A 17,776-nucleotide genomic window follows, 5' to 3' on the forward strand; every position below is an offset into this window, starting at 1 on the left:
TAGCCCCTACTTGGCCTTCCTACCAAAACTTGAGAAGAGAACCCTATTTTTTTCTTTGCAGAGAATGGAAATTAGATATCAGTTGCCTAAAGAAGGTAGGGCCTAGTTTAAATCCCAAGGAAATGCTGACAGCTGGAGATGTGAATCCTAAGCTATTGTGGCTCAGACATCAGCTTATGAGACACCCACGGAGAAGGCTCGGGGATTGTTAGTACATTTTAGAGCTCCGTTGAATAGCTACACTTAAGAGCTACAGGTTATTATTTAGAAATTGTCACAAAATAAAATCTCTTACTTGATTCAAATAAAAGTCTATACATAATCAGATACGCCCAGTGGCACCTGTGAACTGGTCCCCTCTGCCGGTCCCTGTGCTCTGATTTCTGGGACCCGGGGAGGGGGGAGATCACCCCGCTGCCTTGGGCTGGTAACAAGTGGAAGAGGCTAAATGGGTGGCAAAGAGTCTCGTGTTTCCAGTTTTTGGTCTTCAAGATGAAGAAAATAATACTTGCCCCAATTAGACATGATGCAAAAACTGGAAAATATCCAAGGAAGGTGCCAAGAGAGAAATAGTTTGTAAACATGAGCTTTCAGTATTTTATTACTTGGAGGGGGAAACAAAAGTCAAACACAGCTTACACGAAAACAGCATCCACCATTCAACGCACGTGAAGGTGCTAGCATGTATTCCTTAGAAAAACGTGCAAGCAAAAGCCCCAGGATCAGCTAGACGCCCAATTGTGACAAAAGCTCTGAAACCAATGTGCCGGAGCCCACCTTGTTTGTTTCACTGGTCCCCTCGGCGGCTCCTTCTTCTCCTGCTTTACTCTCTGCCTGCTCCTGAAGGTTTTCATTTTCATCCAGAAGTTTAATGGGGACAGGGGGTGGCGCCTCCTCTTCTGGATCACATGGATTTCCAAGAATACTCTCTGCATTAACACTTTGTCGACACTTTTTGTTTCTGTCCACAGAGGCATATTCGGCAAAGTCTGTTTTGCCACTGGCCTGGGGCCCCGGAAGCTCCTTCACAGTGGAAGTTGACTTCGACCTGCTGCTGTGGCCCCGAGCCGAGTGGGCGGCGGCCGTCACCTCCTTAATTTCTTTCACGGTTTCATACAAGCAGTCCTCCACCATATTTTCTTGTGAGGCACTGTCCTTGAGCACTTCATACGGCCCCTCCATCCCCAGACCCTGGTCCCCGTCCGCGCTTTCTCCATTGAGCGTCGTGTCCACTTCACTCTCAGGAGGAATTCTGGGCAACTCCCGGCTCTGATGACACTTTGGCTTCCCTGTGCTGTCCTGGGAGTCCAGCAGATCTGAAGCTGAGGTCTGGACTTCCTCGTAATGCTGCATGCAGGTCATGGTGCTGTCTTCTGAAAGAACTAAAGCAGCGGGAGTATTAAAAGTGGAGGAAGACAATTTCTGACATAATTATTACAGTGAATCAGATGATGTCAAGTTAGGTGAAATCAAGGTGCTGGCTTTTTATTTGACTTGAGGCTGTAAATTACAGATGTTTTGACCGTTAGTGGATATTCTTATTTCAATCACAGTGTAAACTAAAGCCATCCATTACATCTTTCCAATACAGTATTTAATAAATTGTCTTGGCTATCAATTTGGGTCACAGTTATACAGTATTTGTTGTTACTCCTGATGGGCTTCTTGTAGGCAGTGTCCAAAGTAACCAGAGGATGAAAGTGACACTGCATAGGGCCAAACTGTGGGAGGCTGGGCTCCAAAGGGGGGGCGTGTGTGGCAGTCACTCTCCTGGCCCTACTGGCCTCCTCTTGTGTGGAGGGAATACCTGGGAGCCATCCATCCCCCTTCACAGGTCACTTTGTTTGACAGACAATGGAAACAATGGGGCAAAAATGTGCCCAAAGCAGTATCCCAAAGGGTCCGCCTACCCTGTGCCTCTTTCAAGCTCTTCCTTCCATCTTATTGGCTCCCGGCACCAACATTTTTACCTCAAATTAGAAAATTCGTATTTGAAATTCTTAGATCACTACAGAAATGTTACTGCGTGGAGCCATTCAGTCATCCCTTTGTCAAATGTTTTTTGAGTGCCTCCTAGGTGCCAGGGATGGTTGAAGTGCTGGGGATACATCATTCATCAATGAGGTCCAATGAGTACCCTTTGGGTACTTACGCTGCAGTGAGCCAGTTATTAAATTACTGTCTCTCCACTGTATGTTCTTTATATACTATATATTCCTTATATATATAAGTGTATGTAAGTGTAAATATGTACTTAAACATGTATTTGTACTGGTATATTCATATATATTTACTTTATATAATATATATATATTCCTTATATATCGTATATATTCTTTACATCTGTGTGTGTGGGTTTATGACTTACAGTTTTTAACCCACTTGTTTTTACTGACCAGACTGGGATTCTCTAAGACCCTGGAGTCCAGAACAGTGTCTAATGCATGGTTGACCCCACTATGCTTTTACATGAAAAACTAAATGAGTGAAAGAAGAAATAAAGTGCTCACCTCTTGTCCTGACCTGAAAAAAAAAAAAAGACTACTTCTCTTTAGGGGGACTAGAAATAGTGTCCCTGAAGAGTATCTGGGAAAAATGATAATGGATCCCTCGTCGGAAGTTACCGTCATTACCCACTGTGTTCTAAATACTTGATCATCAAGGAGGGGGTGAACTTTTGCCCTCTGGATTTAGATGTCTGTGTCACGGCGGACAGAGAACGGGCACTGGAGTCTGAAGCCTCCGGTGTCAATCCTGACTGTCCCACAGTTTCCTTGTCTGTAAATGGAGGTAAGAGGAGGATTTGCTACCCCAGGCGAAAGCGCTCTGTAAACTGGGGAGTGGAAATGTAGCTGTGACTTTTGTCAGCAAGCACATCCTGGGCGTGAAACAGGCAGCGTGCAGAGTGGTCCTAAGGGTGTACCCAGGAGTCAGATCGAGGGTTCAAATTATAGATCCCCAGAGCACTGACCATAACATCTTAGGCAAGTTATTAACCTGTCTGTGCCAGACAGAATAATGCGCCCCCCCTCCCCCAGGCATCCACGTCCTAATCCCTGGAGTCTGTGAGTGTGTTTCACTCCACGGCAAGGGAGGAATTAAGGATACTGATGAACTATTAGCTGATCTTGAGATGGGGAGGAGCCTGGGGCATCCAGGTGGGCCCGGTGTAACTATGAGGGTCCTTGTAAGTGAAAGACGGAGGCAGGAGAGTCGGAGAGAGACTTGAAGATGGAGGGAAGTCCAGGACCAAGGAATGTAGGAGGCTTCTAGCAGCGGAAGCAGGCAAGGAACTAGATTCTTCCCTAGAGCCTTGGGGAAGAAGCGCAGCCCTGCTGATACTTTGATTTTAGCCCAGGGAGACCCGGTTCAGACTCTGACCTCCAGAGCTCCAAGTTAATAAACCTGTGTTCTTCTAAGGCACTAAGTTTGTGGTAATTTGTTGCAGCAGCAATGTTTCAGTTGCCTCATTTGTAAATTGTGAAGAGTAATAATACCTACCTTACAGGGCAGTAATATTAGCCATAGTAATCTTATAGTTGTTAGCATAAATGAGTTAGTACACATACAAATCTTAGAGCAATGACACACAGAAGCCAATTCATAGATATTAACTTTTCATCCAAATGAGATTTTTTTGGCTAAAACTGGTAGTAATACAAAAGGTGAGCAAGAACAAACACATTTCCTAGTTTTTGAGCTACATTTTCTGAACCCTAGCCCTTTCTCAGGTGATGGGGCCTGCATGGAAAGCTGGTATTTCTGCAGAACTTACTGTCACCGTTGGTGAGTGCCCCATTCTGTTCGCTGCTGGCAGGTGCGTCTGTGGCCAGGCTGGTAACTGAACGGCTGAACATCTCCTTGTCGGAAGGCTGCAAAAACAAAGGCACCAAAAGAATCAGACTGCGTGGCAGAGGGGAATATCCACGGCTTTTTTTGGGGGGGGGGGTATTTTTTTAAATTAATTAATTAATTATTTTTGCCAAACCACACAGCTTGTGGGATCTTAGTTCCCCAACCAGGGATTGAACCCTGGCCCTCGGCAGTGAGAGAGCAGAGTCCTAACCACTGGACCGCCAGGGAATTCCCTCCATGGCTTCTTCTAAAAATTAAAACAACAACAACAAAACCCAAATCCGCTGCTTAGATTTAAATTAAGTGAAACGAAATAAAATCGAGTTCCTCAGTTGTACTAGTCACATTTCAAGGGCTCGATGGCCACACGTGGCTCGTGGTTACCCTATCAGGGCAGTTACAGAACACTTCCATCTTGGTGGAAGGTTCTATTGGACAGGGCCATCCTGGGAATCTTCCGAGGCCGCCATTCACAGAGCTTCCCATCTGGTAATCACAAATAGGCTATGGTAGGTTGTGGGGTATCAGGTCCCTTAGCTCAAGGTGAGGGGGACCAGAAGCCCCAGGGCTGATCAGAATCAGCTCCAGCAGAGAGAGGCCTCATCCTTCTCCCAGGGGTGCCGGAAACGTTACCCTTTTTAAGGGTGTGTCATGTCGAGGAAAACATCACCTTTGTCATCTGAAGGGAAGGGACTTAAATCTGATCAAAGATAATGTCACTGATGTCTGAGACTCATAATCAGCCAAGTCTCTGCTTCAAGGTTCACCAAAACCATCATATGCTAAAAAGTAGGTTTGCAAACCTTTCTTATTCTCACAAACAAATTCAGGACACTTGGAGGGAAGAATGGCATTGATTGTTTTCTACTGGGCTAGCACGGGTGGACGGTACATGGCATGATACGCCAGGCTGAGCTACAGCTATGACTAGTCTGAAGGTAAATTGGTAGCTCACATATTTCTTGAAATATGCAGCTGGTCCCACGTAGCAGCTGAATCACTGCTGATATGATCTGTTCCCCCATCCCGCTCATGGAATGCACGGCCTGCGGGACCCAGGAGGCCACACCGGACCATGTTCCAGGAGTCCACCTGGGAAGTTCTGATGTAAATAGCACCACAACCTTGGCTAGCTGGCTCCACAAATTCTCTGACTCGGGAACCAAGTAATAATAACAGAGAGCAAATAGCTCATGCTGCGTCATGATCCAAACGTTTACTGGGAGTCAGCTATTTCAATCCCGTGCACCCCATGAGATGGGTCGTTGTGTTTGGTTGCAGGGCAGCTGCAGACACAGGTGCCCATGCACAGAAATGACGTCACCCCTGGGCAGGAGTCAGCTGTGGGGAAGGACGGCTCCTAGGTGGGCCCATAACAGCACAATCAATCCGTCACAGCTGAATTATCATACTCTAGGCTCTCACCACCATTTCTTCTCTTAGCTTCTATGAGAAAACGCCTGCTGGAGCTCCAAACACAGAAGCCAGGAGGGAGCCTCTCTCTCACTGCAGCTTCAGATGCAGCCATGGGACACCCCCGCCAGCCTTTTTCACCTTAGGATTTAAAGGCAGCTCCTCTGGGGCTGTGGAGCGATCGGTGTGTGTCGGGGTGTGTGTCAGAGCCGGGATCAGGGGTGGGGAATGCTGGCTGACTACAGGGACTTCTCAGGCCTGGGATGGAGACTCTGCAAGTTGTAGGAAATTGAGAAGCTAGGATAGAAGCTTGTAAAGAGAGCCATGTGATGTGTGTGTGCAAACGTGCTCTAGCGTGCACTCCCTTGCTCACACATTCATATGAGAGAGGCTATGGGGGGCTATTAATGAAGGACACCGCACATGGAGAGTCAGATCTTCCTTTTATCCACCCGCCGCTCTCTTCCCGTCTCACCCAGGGCTGCTGCTGGGCGTTAGCAGGAGAGCAGGAACCAAAGGTCTAGAACAGAGGTTCTCACACCTGAGCAAACATCAGGATCACCCGGAGGGCTTGCTCCCAGCACCCCCCACCCCCCCGAGTCTTCTAACAAACGCCAGGTGGTGATGTTGGTCCAGGCCATGCTTGAGAACTGCTGCTCTAGAAGGACAACAGGAGGGGAGGGTGATGGAGATGGAAGCCTCTCCCCCAGTCCCGCCTCTCCTGCCCACGGGCACCAAGGAGAGTGGGAAGGGGAAGAAAGCTGGGGCCTGGGACCTGCACGTGGGAGAAGCCACAGTGGAGGCACCACCTCCTCTCCCACCTGCCCTCTGAGTACCTGCACAGCGGCAATCCAACAGAGGCGCTGGGGGCAGGTGAGAAGTGGGGACATAGACAACCAGAGACTGCAGTGTGTGTGTGTGGGGGGGGTGGTGAGCCGCCTGCATACAGAGATGAAAGGAAGGAACTCCCCAGGGGCTCCCAGGAGAGGAGGGCTGACCACTTCGCTGCCTGGCCTGGAAGAATCCCGCAATCATAGGGCAGGGGGCCCGGGACGCCTCCTGGGTGAGCTTGGAACCTGGCTGCTGGCTGCGTGTTTCATACCAAACCTCACACGACATACTTCACTCGTCCATCTTTCCTTTTTGCCCCTTCTTCCTCCAACCAGTTTATGTCTGATCTTGAGAAATTATGTCTGGGACAGGAAGCATCTTCACCGTTCCAGCCTTGAGAATATGAGGGTGGCCCCATCCCCAGCTGCTGGAATTGCTCAGCCAGTTAAGGGCATGGGCCTGAGGGCAGAGAATGAGGTGGGACCAGGATGCCCAGGTTGCTCCCTATCTGGGTGGATCCAAGAGGCCCGCGGGGCTCGATCAGGACCCTTTAGGACACAGAGCAAGAAAACCCAGCAAGGCCAGGCCACATCTAGGATGCTGGGGGTCCCAAGCTCCAGTTAGCTTAATGATCAGCTGTTACAGGTTGAATTTTATCCTCTCCAAATTCCTATATTGAAGTCCGAACTCTACCTTAGACTTGACCTCATTTGGAAACAGGATCATTGCAGATGAAACAGGTTAAGATGAGGTCATATCAGAGGCCTTAAAAAAGGGGAACTTGGACAGAGACAGACACACATAGAGGGAAGACGGTGTAAAGAGTCACAGGGAGAACACGATGTAAGGGCAGAGATCTTCAAACCAAGCATCACTAAAGGCTGCCAACCGACCACGGGAAGCTAGGAGAGCGGCCTGTGACAGATGCGCTCTCACAGCTCTCGGAAGCAACCAACCCTGCTGCCACCTTGATCTCGAATTTCTAGCCTCTAGAACTGTGAGATGATAAATTTATTATTTAAGCCACTCAGTTTATGGTCCTTTGTTATGACAGTTCTAGCCAACTAATACACCAGCTGGAGCCCAGCAGAGGCAAAACAGAAACATCCCTGCAGTAGGTTGGAACTATCTGAGGATCTTTCCAGCAGTGGCACAATTGCATCCGTTTCAGAAGCTCTCCCAACAACCTGGTTAATTGCACAGGCCTCTAGCCACGGTGAATATAAACCTGCAGCAAGAGGACACAGCCCAGGCAGCCAGTTAACTCTGGCTGAATTGCTTCCCTGGGTTTCCTTCAGGTTGTAAGCTTGTAGGGACCTGCTTTAGATAAGCAGCTGATGCTTTAAAACTCGTGCACGCGTGCTCACCACGTTCATCAGGTTCTCATGATCTCCGCTGTGCTGTCTCGGCTTCTTTTCCCTGAAACAGAAAAGGAAACATGGCTGTAACATCCAACGTGCCATCTAAAATCAAACATACACTCCCCTTTCCTATTCAAACTTTGATCAACATTTAAATAATCTCTCTTTTAAAAACCAAGTTTATTTTGCCAAGGAAGCAGAAGCCGGACAATTCACTCTACCCCTCCGCTGCAGGCAGCAGGGTCCGAGGGAGTCAAGTCCTAGCAAGGGGCTGGTCACCTCTCTGGACCTCCCCTTCCTCCAGGAGTAGAAAATACAAGTTAACAAGAAGACCGGGGCAGTTTCCTGACTAGAAACTGTTTATATCTAGAATACTAGAATGAGTTTTTTGTTTTTGTTTTTTTTTAAGGAAATCAACAATTCTCATCTCTTCATCTTTCTTAATTCAGTCTTTGCAAAGTCACACACTGCCATGGGATTGAGAAAATAAAGAAAATACAACTTTTGGCTTGTTGGGGAGGTTACATGCTCTCAGGATGAGTCATATGTACTTGCAGTCTATGGAAAAGTCCATCGAGTAAAAATAGAATTTATTTTTACTCGGGACAGGCTAAAGAAAGCCATCAGTACGAGAGCCTACCTTTCCCATAGATGTATAAGGCAACAGTGACACCTAGTGGGAGCATAAATAATTGCAAGGCAGGCCCTCCCAGGCCCAGGGGAACAAACACTCCTCTAGCTTTGCTTCTATTTCTTCAGCTTTCTGGCCAGTTAGTCTCTCTCCCAGCCCTGGAGTCCTGGATCCAAACCGGGCAGGGATTTGGAGGCTACTTGTATTCAGGGAGTCTGGATTTTCCCCTCTTGATAGAGACTTTAGGGCACGAAGCCACCATATCCAGACTTTTAAATGACACTTGTCCAGTCTCTTCCAAGGTTATTGAGAAGAGTTTGGAAGAGGGCTGGCTGTCAGCTGGTCTGCACTGGCTCCCAGCAGCAGCCCTCACCAGAGAGCTACATATGTTGTAACAATGTCTGAACACCTGGAAAATCACTCCTGGTTAGAAAGGACTTTGCTTCTCTCCAAGCAAAGATCTCCTTTTTTTTTTTTTTTTTTTTGGTGGAGGGGTTACACATTTTATTTTATATGAGGGAGACAAAGAGGGAGGAAGGGGGGAGGGGAAAGAGAGAGAGAGAAGTATAATTCTAAAATAAGACAAGATGGTTATTTCATACACAGAATGTTTCCCTTGTAGAAAAAATGAATCTGTTTCTTAAGAAACTGCAGTTCTAGATAACAAATCCTTAATAAAATGACTCCCTGAAAGCTACAGAGCAGCAAAAATTCTCAGTAACTCTCAAATTGCAGCAAAAAAGAGTATCTTTAATGCACATGATACTTAGATTTCTAAATGTCCACAGATGGAAAAAGACAATACATATTTTGACAAGGGTGTGCTCATAAGAATAGCAAAAATTTCCTTCTGGGAAGTTTCATACATAAGGGCTCTTCCAGGTGCTCCCCAGGAAAATCAGATGTGGCTTTTCACTGAACTAATAAAAAGTGTCCTGGGCTCCTTTGCGGCAGAGAAGTCAGTTAATCTAACATACGAGTTTCTGGGAACGTCTATGCAGTGAGATGCCATTCATCACAGGCTTTTTATATAGAAAGTCTTCTGGGTCCAGGACACATGTAATTTTAAGGCTCTAGTAGACATGCACTGCTCTCACCTGTCACAACTGGAGCACAGAAAGATGAGGAAGATGATGAGGAAGAAGGTGGCCACAGCTGCCAGGCTTCCCCACAGGGTGATCTGCATTTGTCCCCCACTCAGCAAACTTCCCTCGGGTCCCATGGTGGGTGGGAAGTGGCACAGGCTGCTGGATTTGGTCAGTCCTTCCAAGGTGGCGACATGGGGGCAGAGGGCTGCGTCCTCCTGCAGAGAGAACAACGTGTGTTTTGACAACTTCTCGCGTGAAATGCCGGAATCTGGGAGTAAGTTCCTGGTGGGGCGTGGGGTGGAGGGGGCGTTTGAGCAGAGCAGGGAGGTGTGTGCAGAATGCACTCGACTTGGAACTCCCTCTGGGCAAGTTCCCCTCTGTGGTCCAGGCCTTTGTTTTCTCACCCAAAACACAAAGCAGGAGCGTGCAGTGCCTAGTGCAGTGTTTGAGGCAACGGATGTCTTGTTATTTGGATATGTTTGGGGATAGATTCTTAATGTCTTCAAATAAATTTAAGACTCCAAGTACTCCACAGCAAATGAATAAATGCTTATTTGGTTTCCCTTGTTTTTTTTGTTTTTTGTTTTTTTTTGCCAAAACAGTGTAAAGCATTTATTACGGCTTTCACAAAAATGTAGTTTGCATCTTTCCCACCTGAAACCCCAACTCCCCAAACCTGCTTCTCTTCAAGAAGGTTTAAGGCCAATACATTTAATGAAATAGATTGTCTTTACATTCACCTTCATAAACAGTTAACTATTCTGAGTATGTGACTTTATTTTCAGGGCTGGCTTTCACTAAACTTTGTAAGCACTCAATAAGTCCACTTTCAAAGGGATGGCTGAAAGTCTACGCAAAGAATGCATCACCGGCAGCAAATAAGACCTAATTATAAACAACTACAAATTGAGTATAAAAGCTAGGACGTATTAGTACCCTGCATGTGCCTGGGACTCGAGTGCTTTCCTCATTTGATCACTGCCACCAGGCTGTGAAGAAGGCGCGGCTAATCCCCATTTTTCAGAGACACTAAGTTCACTGACGGTGTCACCACGCTCAGTGGCAGCGGAGAATATGAGACCAGCCAGCTCTGACTCCAGCGCCAGTGGCCTCAGCCCCTAGAGGGCGCTCCTTCTCACTGGGGGCTACCGCTCCCCGGTCCAGCTACAGCGCTTCTAAATGAAAATGGCCAATGAGTTCTGTGAAATATTTTAAGACTTTTAGATTTTGAAAAACAAAGTGCTATATCAAATTAACAGTGATCTCTCGTCAGAGATGCCTTGTTTAAAGAACATTTGCTTTGCACAATTCTAGAACATTCTCACTTAAACAGCCTTTAACTTCATCTCAAGATTCATGAATAAAGTCAGCAAATAAATATTTTTGTCATGATAATTCATCAAAACTCAAAACATTTTTTTTTCATGAAAAAGACGGTTGATGTTTGCATTTCCATTTGCTTCCCTAACAGACCTGGGACTGTTATGTAGCTATCAATGAGCATCTACATCAAGCCAGCACCTGGGGAGCTTACGGAGTCACTGTGGTTCAGCGAGACCAGATTTTCTCCAGGTGAAACATTTCACATTTATTTCAATATTTAAAGGTGACAAGTAATAAAAAGCTGGAGAAAAAGAAATTTTATCTGCAAGCATGCAGAGAGATTTCTAGATGAAGTCGATTGCTTTCTATATGGCCTTGAACCAACATGAACACTTCTTAATGCTCTATAAATAAATAAATTACAACTTCCTGGGTAATACAGAACTTCTTTCTTCCTGTGTTGGTTATATATTATACCTATAAACACTACATGCATACAGTAATGGATGGTCAAATTGCCTTTGCCTGTTTGCCCCTGGACAGCTATAACTGAGTGAAAATCACCAGCACTTCTCTTATGATTTGTTGAAACAATGAATAATTCACTTTAAACTTAGACTACAAATTGGCACCACAAGTTATTAAAATGCATTCAAGCACATGAATGACGGGGACCTATGAATATATATGAAATAAATTTTTATATCCAGATCCAGGTTCATGCATAACACATTTTAGGAGGTACAAAAGATGTCTGTTGTGCAGGAGTTTGTGTGTTCCTTCTTTCCTTCACTCATTCATTCATACAATGATTTAATCAATGTCTATTTATAAAGTTCCCGGTTCTTAGAAAATAGTTTGCTGAGTGAATTATTCAAAAGGCACATATCTATCCAGCAGGCCCCTCTCTCCACCTCTGGTACACGTTTCTCTTTTCTCTTTCTCTCTCTCAACAGGGGGAGGCGACAGAATATAATGAATTATGTGGTACTCCAACTAGCAGAACAGTGTGGGGAGAAAAAGGGTGAAAACAGATTATTACCAGCTACTGAATAAAGGATGTAACTCAGAGAAAATGTGTCAAAACTCCTGGATCACTCCCCTTCAACCAGAATTTGCAGAAAAGCTACTGACAGAAATGCTTTTTTACAAAAGTTCTCATCGTGGACAAAAAAAATCTCACAGGGAAAAGCAAGATCATCATCTGGTACTGTTTGTGAGTCAGATTATCAATACATTGTACCCCTAAGGGCAAGGGCTCCAATTGCGTGGGCAGCTTCCACCTCTCAGAAACCTCTATGTGCAACTCGACCAGGAGCCACACAGGTCACAGCTGCGGTGGCAGTGCAGCAGGAGCACCTACCCTTGCAGGGACCAGTGGTGTGCGGGGGTCTACACACACATGACCTCCCTCCCAGTGGGACTGTTCCAGTTTTAGAGACGGTCTGCACCACTGGTACTCTCGTCTCCTGGTCTCTTTCTCTTTTTGGTCTTCTGTTTCCATAATTCTCCTGCCCATTTCTTCTCTGGTCATCTCCTTCTTAAATTGTAGTGGCTTATCTACTGTTGAGACGTGACTGCCTCCCCCCACCAACCCCGTGTGTGTAGACGGACTGTCCCCACCATGTGTGTAGACGGACTACCCCTCCCGTGTGTGTTGATGAACTGCGCCCCCCAGTGTGTGTAAATGGCCTACTTCCCCCTCTTTCCCCACCGTGTGTGTAAGTAGACTACCCCCTTCCCCCCGCCCCATTTATGTAGATGGACTACTCCCTCCCCCCACCGCGCATGTAGATTACCCCCTCACCGCGTGTAGACGGACTGCCCCTCCCCCGTGTGTGTAGATGTACACGTATGACTTCCACATTCCTCCCTCTTGGTGGGGATGAGAGTGGAAGCCCTGTGTGGATGGTCCAGGGCTTTCCAAGAAGTGGAATGGACTTTCCCCCCAAGGCTGGACCCTCCTGCACTGGTTTCACTGAACTTAAATGCAGTGCTCAGGGTTCTTTCGTGGAGTTCATTTTGAGCAGGGCGGGGCATCGGTGTCCTTCCCTGAGACTCAAGGCTTCTCTCAGGATTAGCGACAGAGAGAGAGAATGAGGACAGCGAGGCACAGGGTCCGGGAAGTAAGAAGTCACCCTGAAAAGGAAGGGCCCCCGAAGGAGCGAGGGTTTTCTATATAATACGCTGTGCGCCTTTACCAACCAGGTCCACGTGGAAAAGATAATCCAAGGCTGCGGAGTCCCTGATGTTGCTACTGGCCTTGGGGACCAGCTAATTTTCTGCTAATTCCTATATCAAGTAAGATGTTTCCTGAGCATCCAGAATCAATCCACACCAGCAGAAATACATGAACAATTTGGGGCGATCTCTCATGATTTTTTCAAGGAGATATTTAAGCCTATTTCTCTCCATCCTGTTCCTACCTGTCTCAATAAAATTGCATTCAATTATAGAATACTGTTTCTTCAAAGTTAAAAAATATCCCGTTGTCAGACCACATGTGTAAATATTCTATGAGTTATTCAACATAGAGCAAAGGACGACCATTCACCGTGCCTCAACAAACATTTATTACAGCACCTGAATGCCCCACTAAGATGTGTTGCAAAAGATCATAATACTAATGAAATAGCAGATTTAGTTTAATAGTTGTACATCAATTTTTTTTGTTTCAGAATAGGTTTCATCATTGGCTGCACTGACGTACAATCATGACCAGTGACTGTAATTTAATGCACGATATTGACAAGAGGCAGTGGCATTTCGCCCACCCCGCAACTTTATATCATTTCAGACTACTGTGGGAAATTGTCGTTTGGCCCTGAGAAAGGTCGATGCCTGAGTTTATAGGACTGCTTTTGGGGACTCTTTTAGAAGTAGGGTTGGATAACTATTTTGGACTAAAAGCTCCATAATCACTCATACTTTTGTATCCATTCCTTTCATGATTTTAATCAATAAGTGATTCAATCTTGAGAAAAACCGAGGGCCTTTTACTTTAAAAGCAGGTACCATTTTTAACCACAAGGGGACAGTATAATTCTATTCTCAGCCCTAATCAGCAGGCTCCTCCAGAACAGACCTCAGTTATTCTTTCTGTTGGTGCCTCTGCTGAGCCTTTTAACTGTCTTCATTAGCCTGGACTATCCGCCACCCCAATCAATTCCAACAAAAAAGAAAGCAAAAACCGGGTGAAATGAATGAAAGTTGCAGCCCAACTACCAGCTATTTATTTCTTTAGCCAAACACATTTAACAGGTAGGTGCTCTGATCGCTGCAAATTCTGTATGATTTGGTAGAGCTGGGACGGCCAGTGAGATTAGCTATAGAAGCAGACACTTAGTTCCTCTGAAGCCGGTTGAGGTCAGTAATGATGGTCATTACCATTTTACAGCTGTCCTAGTTGACTCATAATTAAGCATGTTGGAAACCACCTCTACATGACTCCTTACCAATGGCCGAAGTAAGGAGGCCAAGGACCCATCGCCATGGGAACGCCTCCTTCCTGGGTCATCACCAGGTGTGGGAACCGTGTGGTAAAATGACACTTGACGAGCAACAGATTAACCAAACACCTAAATTCTCTGCTGGGCTTCTGTCCTGTGAAGCACGTGGGCAGATGCACAGGCTATGGAAGCATGAACCTCTCCACTGAAGTCTCTGGTCTCCTGAAAGAGTTTTAAGCTCAAGTATTCAAATTCGGGTCAATTTCTCTGCAGACCAAAGGGGCTCTGCTATAGGTAAGCTTTGCACACTGAACTCTGCGTGAGAGTCAAGCGGCTCTGCTGTAAACACGGAGCCACCTCAGAGAACGCCTACTGTCCACCAGGGCCCTGCTAAGGCCCAAGGGTCTCTGCCATACCAGTTGTTTCCAAGATATCCCCGCTTCTCTCTTTCCCTGAGTCGGGGGGAAACACACCCAAAGAGCGGAAGGTGGTAAAGGACTCCAAGGTAAGATTTTCTTTACGGTTTCCCGAATCATTTCACATCACTATGGAGCAGTATCTTGACATGTCTGCCTGCAGCAGCTTGAAGCACGAGAGAAAGGAACCTGGGAAGCCTTGACATCACCAAACTGGCCCTGCTGCCATCAAGGCTTGCTGCTGCTGTGGAAAGAGCCAGGCATTCATCCCAAGAGCGGGTTATAAATCCTTCAGGCCATCTGTCAGCGTAACCTGATTTCTTCTTGTGCATATTAAACCTGTTGATCCCCATGGGAAATGGGAAATCTGACCCTTTGCGAGTGTGTGTGTGGCTGTCACTTGTCTTCAAAAATACATTAAACTTACATTACAGAAGTAACATAGTTTATTGCTTATCAAAGCTCTGCCGCCGTTTTGGTTTCTGCCTTCAGAAAAGCCAAAAGGCGAGTGACTTTGGTGGGTAAGGAATGCCTTCTAAGGTTGTTGTTCCTCCTATGCTGACTTGAAAACCAATTCCCAAGGTTCATTTTTTATTTTTAATGGTAAATCTCATGAGAGAACAGGAGAGGGGTCGGGGAGAGAGAGAGAGAGAGAGAGAGAGAGAGAGAGAGAGAGAGGGAGAGGGAGAAAATGATTCTGACAGACATGAGTGAGGAGTCCAGGTAAAGGGTCTTCTATTTGCATAAGCAAGTCTTAATGGGCTGTTTCACAAAGTGTGCAGTTTGAACTTTAGGCTCTGTTTCTTCCTGCCTTGCATGTTTGCTCATCTGATCTGAATTAAAAGTTCCTTGAGGGCAGGGATATATCCATCTTGTATCCCACCACATTCTCAGCATCTCCATGAGCTGGCAGATAGGAGCCAGTCAAGAAATTTTTACTGAACACATGTTTCTGCGAAAGGAGGATTCCCAAGCTGACTTTCAAAATGCAAGTTTAATGAATAATTTATTAGGTAAGCGAGAGAAGGAGAATAGAAGAGAAGAGCACATCAGGCAAACAGTTAAAAATTAAGCCAAGTATGTCTTAAGGCAAAACCTTAGCTCTGGAACAAACACAGCCACCTGCCTCTTTTGTACTGTCACCAAAGCGGCCTGAGGTCTCTTGAAAAAGGTCCCAACACTGGAATTACTTGCTTCTCTGTACGTGAATTCTCACCACCCTTACCAGGTCTCCACACTGGCGATCTCAATGTGTCCCCAAGCTTGGTGTTCCTCTGGCCCCTTCTCAGCAATGACACGTCACGCCTTCCTCCTCTCCTAGGAATCTGATACATACCTCTCTCTTCCCTCCCTCACAGTCCTAGGCTTTACATTTCTCAAAGGAAAGGGGAGCCTTAACTATTCTTGGCCGTCTTCGCACATTTTCATCTGATGGAAGCCTAACCATCCCTCAGGTCTCAGCTTAAACGTCACTTCCTTGGAGCAGCTTTTCTGATGCTGTTTCCCCCTCCCCAGTTTAGTTTAGGCCCCCTGCCTTTTTTTTTTTTTTTTTTATTGATTGATTGATTGCTTGATTACTATGTTGGGTCTTCGTTTCTGTGCTAGGGCTTTCTCTAGTTGCGGCAAGCGGGGGCCACTCTTCATCGCGATGCGCGGGCCTCCCACCATCGCGGCCTCTCTTGTTGCGGAGCACAGGCTCCAGACGCGCAGGCTCAGTAGTTGTGGCTCATGGGTCTAGTTGCTCCGCGGCATGTGGGATCTTCCCAGACCAGGGTTCGAACCCGTGTCCCCTGCATTAGCAGGCAGATTCTCAACCACTGCACCACCAGGGAAGCCCCCCTGCCTTTTTTTTTACAAGCTTTTCCCTTCATAGCATCACTCAAGAGTAGAGTGATGAAGCCCTTTGTATGTCTCTTCCACTGGTCCAAGCTCCAAGAGGGAGGCTGTGGAGAGACGTTATCTTGTTCACAGCTGTAGTCCTAGTGTGTGGCACACAGTAGGCACTTAATACATAAGTTGAATGAATTAATAATGAGTAAATAATTCCGAGGATCCAAGAGGAGGTAGATACTGACTTGGCCTTCAGAGATGGTAAGAATTAGAAGAAGAAATTCTTTTTCTCAGTCTTCTCAAACAAGGCTGAAATTTCTCGGGGATGTGAGGGGTTCCAGAAGCTGGCTTGCCTGCTTGACTAGCTGGTGGGGAAATCTCCATGGTGCTGCCTCCATCCTACACATGATCGACTGGACTCTCCCCACGTTCCCCTCAGGGTCCTGAAAAGGCCCAGTGTGTATCAGTTTTGACTCATAGGCTTGAAATAAAAAAAACCACGGCCATCCCCACCATGTTCATAACCCCCAGGTGTCCGCCCATCTGGGACAAGAGCAGACAGGTGAGGACATGGGAGCCACGCCATCTTTCTTGCAGGCTCAACTTCACGCGGTCGTGACTTGTTTCCGGCACCAGAGAGAAGGCTCACTCTCCTCCGATACCTTCACTGCTCACTGCCAGCCATGGCATCATGGGTCCCCCTTCCAAGGGAACTAGCGCACTTTGCAGCCCTGGCACCGTCTTCTTCGCTGGAGTCCGGTGGGGATGTGGTGTTTACACACAGGCCAGTTTACTGCGATGGGACTTTTATTTATTTTTATTGTAAAAATTTGTTTTCTTGAAGTATAGTTGATTTACAGTGTTGTGTTAATTTCTACTGTACAGCAAAGTGATTCAGTTATACATATATATACATTCTTTTTCCTATTCTTTTCCATTATGGTTTATCACAGGATACTGAATATAGTTCCCTGTGCTATACAGTAGGACCTTGTTGTTTATCCATTCTATATATAATAGTTTGCATCTGCTAACCCCAAACTCCCAACCCACCCCTCCCCAGCCCCCTCCCCCTTGGCAACCACAAGTCTGTTCTCTATGTGAGGTCAGGACTCTGTTAAGCACTGCTTTGCCCTGTTTTTTATTTGGCTTCTGATGCATGGGTGATCAGACACTTTTTAAAAAAATAGTAGTAAAAGACTTAACCAAAAAAAAAACAAAACAAAAAAACCCCCCAAACCCTTCAGTGTCTTTGCTGAGAGGTTCAGAAATTTACCATGTGACATAAATGCCTCTCAAATCCTCCACTCATGGACCATGATATTTAAAAGATCAGATTCATTTTAACACTTGAACTGTGGTTGGATACTAATTACAAATGCTCCAGTATCTGTCACATCCCACTTAGCTTTTACCAAGCCCTCACCTAACAATGCTACCTCATGGAGATTGTACATCAAAGGATGCTTATTCTGGGAAAAGGAAACCTTCAGGATGGAAGAAGTGGAATTTCAGAGTTAGATAGCAATTTAAGCCACATCCCAGAGGAATCCCAGTTCGTAGTACTGGTTTCATTGTG

General features: G+C 46.1%; 1 protein-coding gene across 11 annotated transcripts in view; it reads right to left on the reverse strand.

Annotated features, from left to right (window-relative positions):
* The window catches only part of PAG1 (phosphoprotein membrane anchor with glycosphingolipid microdomains 1), a 148,292-nt gene that overhangs the window by 23,834 nt on the left and 106,682 nt on the right, over positions 1 to 17,776 (reverse strand). For 7 of the 11 annotated variants that reach the window (XR_014255395.1, XR_014255396.1, XM_082432854.1 and 4 more), the window contains 4 exons: positions 9,189 to 9,394; positions 7,467 to 7,518; positions 3,776 to 3,872; positions 778 to 1,382 (listed from right to left, as the gene is read on the reverse strand). Coding sequence is in view for 8 of the 11 variants with exons in the window: in XM_082432854.1 (XP_082288980.1) it covers positions 778 to 1,382; positions 3,776 to 3,872; positions 7,467 to 7,518; positions 9,189 to 9,394 (960 nt within the window). In the remaining 3 variants the exon portion in view is untranslated. Of the gene's footprint in view, positions 1 to 639; positions 1,383 to 3,775; positions 3,873 to 7,327; positions 7,429 to 7,466; positions 7,519 to 9,188; positions 9,395 to 17,776 lie in introns of those variants that run through there. The other 4 variants (XM_082432852.1, XM_082432858.1, XR_014255397.1 and 1 more) reach the window with 3 other exon arrangements.

The sequence above is a fragment of the Balaenoptera physalus genome (assembly GCF_965194825.1).
Source record: "Balaenoptera physalus genome assembly, chromosome: 17".
In the NCBI taxonomy this organism is placed as follows: domain Eukaryota; kingdom Metazoa; phylum Chordata; class Mammalia; order Artiodactyla; family Balaenopteridae; genus Balaenoptera; species Balaenoptera physalus.